The sequence below is a fragment of the Atta cephalotes genome (assembly GCF_000143395.1).
Source record: "Atta cephalotes unplaced genomic scaffold scaffold00024, whole genome shotgun sequence".
Taxonomy (NCBI): Eukaryota; Metazoa; Arthropoda; class Insecta; order Hymenoptera; family Formicidae; genus Atta; species Atta cephalotes.
The window spans coordinates 2,777,156-2,778,564 of NW_012130088.1; the positions used below are offsets into that span (position 1 = coordinate 2,777,156).

The 1,409-nt window shown below is 35.0% G+C and overlaps 1 protein-coding gene across 1 annotated transcript in view; it reads right to left on the minus strand.

Moving 5' to 3' along the window:
* The window catches only part of LOC105620096 (amyloid protein-binding protein 2), a 6,049-nt gene continuing 4,640 nt past the window's right edge, over positions 1 to 1,409 (minus strand). The window contains exons 5-9 of the mRNA XM_012201603.1: positions 1,088 to 1,343; positions 886 to 1,010; positions 541 to 820; positions 305 to 470; positions 1 to 230 (exon numbers count right to left, since the gene is read on the minus strand). Of these exons, the coding sequence (XP_012056993.1) occupies positions 1 to 230; positions 305 to 470; positions 541 to 820; positions 886 to 1,010; positions 1,088 to 1,343 (1,057 nt within the window). The remainder of the gene's footprint in view (positions 231 to 304; positions 471 to 540; positions 821 to 885; positions 1,011 to 1,087; positions 1,344 to 1,409) is intronic.

A 1,409-nucleotide genomic window follows, 5' to 3' on the forward strand; every position in this document is an offset into this window, starting at 1 on the left:
TCACATGGAAAAGAACACATTCATTACATTTGCGATTGGTTGTGGACGTTTTTGTACATCGATCGGTGGTTCTTCAGATTGAGCGTGTTTGTCTCTAAGCTCTTTCCAATGATTCAATGTATCTGTGTATTCCGATATTTTCTCGTAATCCTCTAACTTATTGTACACATGTAAAAGTCCTCGATAGTCGTATTCTAAACCACTATAACCTTCTCCAAATAACTTCAAGCCTGTCAATGCGAAATTTGTGAAGTGCAATGGCATTTCGTGTCAGAATGGACTTAATTAAAATATATATACTTACTGATTGCGATACTACGACGGTAGAGCTTTTCGGCATCTCTGTATCGATTCATGTGGAAATTATATAATGAAGCTAAATGCCCTATACTCAAGCCCACTTCGTAATCGTCAGGTCCTAATAATTCTTCTTTAATACCAATAGCTTTCAGGTGCATCATTTCTGCTTCCTAAAAAGCACACGCATGTTAAAAATACAAGAAAATAATAAAATATACAGTGTGTAAATATATAAATTACCTGAAACTTCCTCATACTCTGGTATAAGCGACCCAGATTTCCGTAATGTTTTGCCGTTTGTACATTTCTTTCGCCGAATGCAGTTTTCGACATTTCTAAAGCGGATAAATGGAGACATTCGGACTTGAGTAAGAGATTTTGTTCCGATAATGGCGTGGATGCGTTATCTATAGCAATTTCTTCGAGAATAAGTGCCTTTATTCTTCTAGCGCTTGCGAGCATTAAATGATTCGGGGGTAAATGTCTTTCCATAATATCTATAGCTATTCCAGCGTGTTCACTGCAAAACAAAAGTAAATTGTACTGTCAATATACAATAAATCAAATATATTTCTAATTAATTACCTTGCATCGTCAAATCTGCCAGAACTATATTCATGTACATAGAGAGCGTAAGCTAAATCTTCGTGTGCCAAAGCAACATGAAGATTAGTCCTGCCGAAAATCGTTCTTCTAATATCTAACGCAGTCTAAAGTATAAGAAACGTTTTACAATCGCCTTCACAAAAGATTATGAAGATTCGTAAAGAACTCTAAAGATAAATACCTTGTATATAGTTACACTATTGCTGATACTATCGAAGTTTAGTAAGAAAAATCCGTAATCGATGAGAACATCGCTATACTTTGGATGATCCGTATCGAATATTTCTCTCGCGAGATATACAGCTTCTTTGATCAATAAATCAGCTTTCTGGAACTCTCGTTTCACAACACACGACTTTGCCGCTTGTCTCAGAACGTCGACAATAATTCCCGCGGGAAGCGACGGTCTTAATTGTTTTAATGCTTCTATACTCCATCTGGATAGGCAATATTTAATTAAATGTTTTATATATATATATATATATATATATATATATATAATA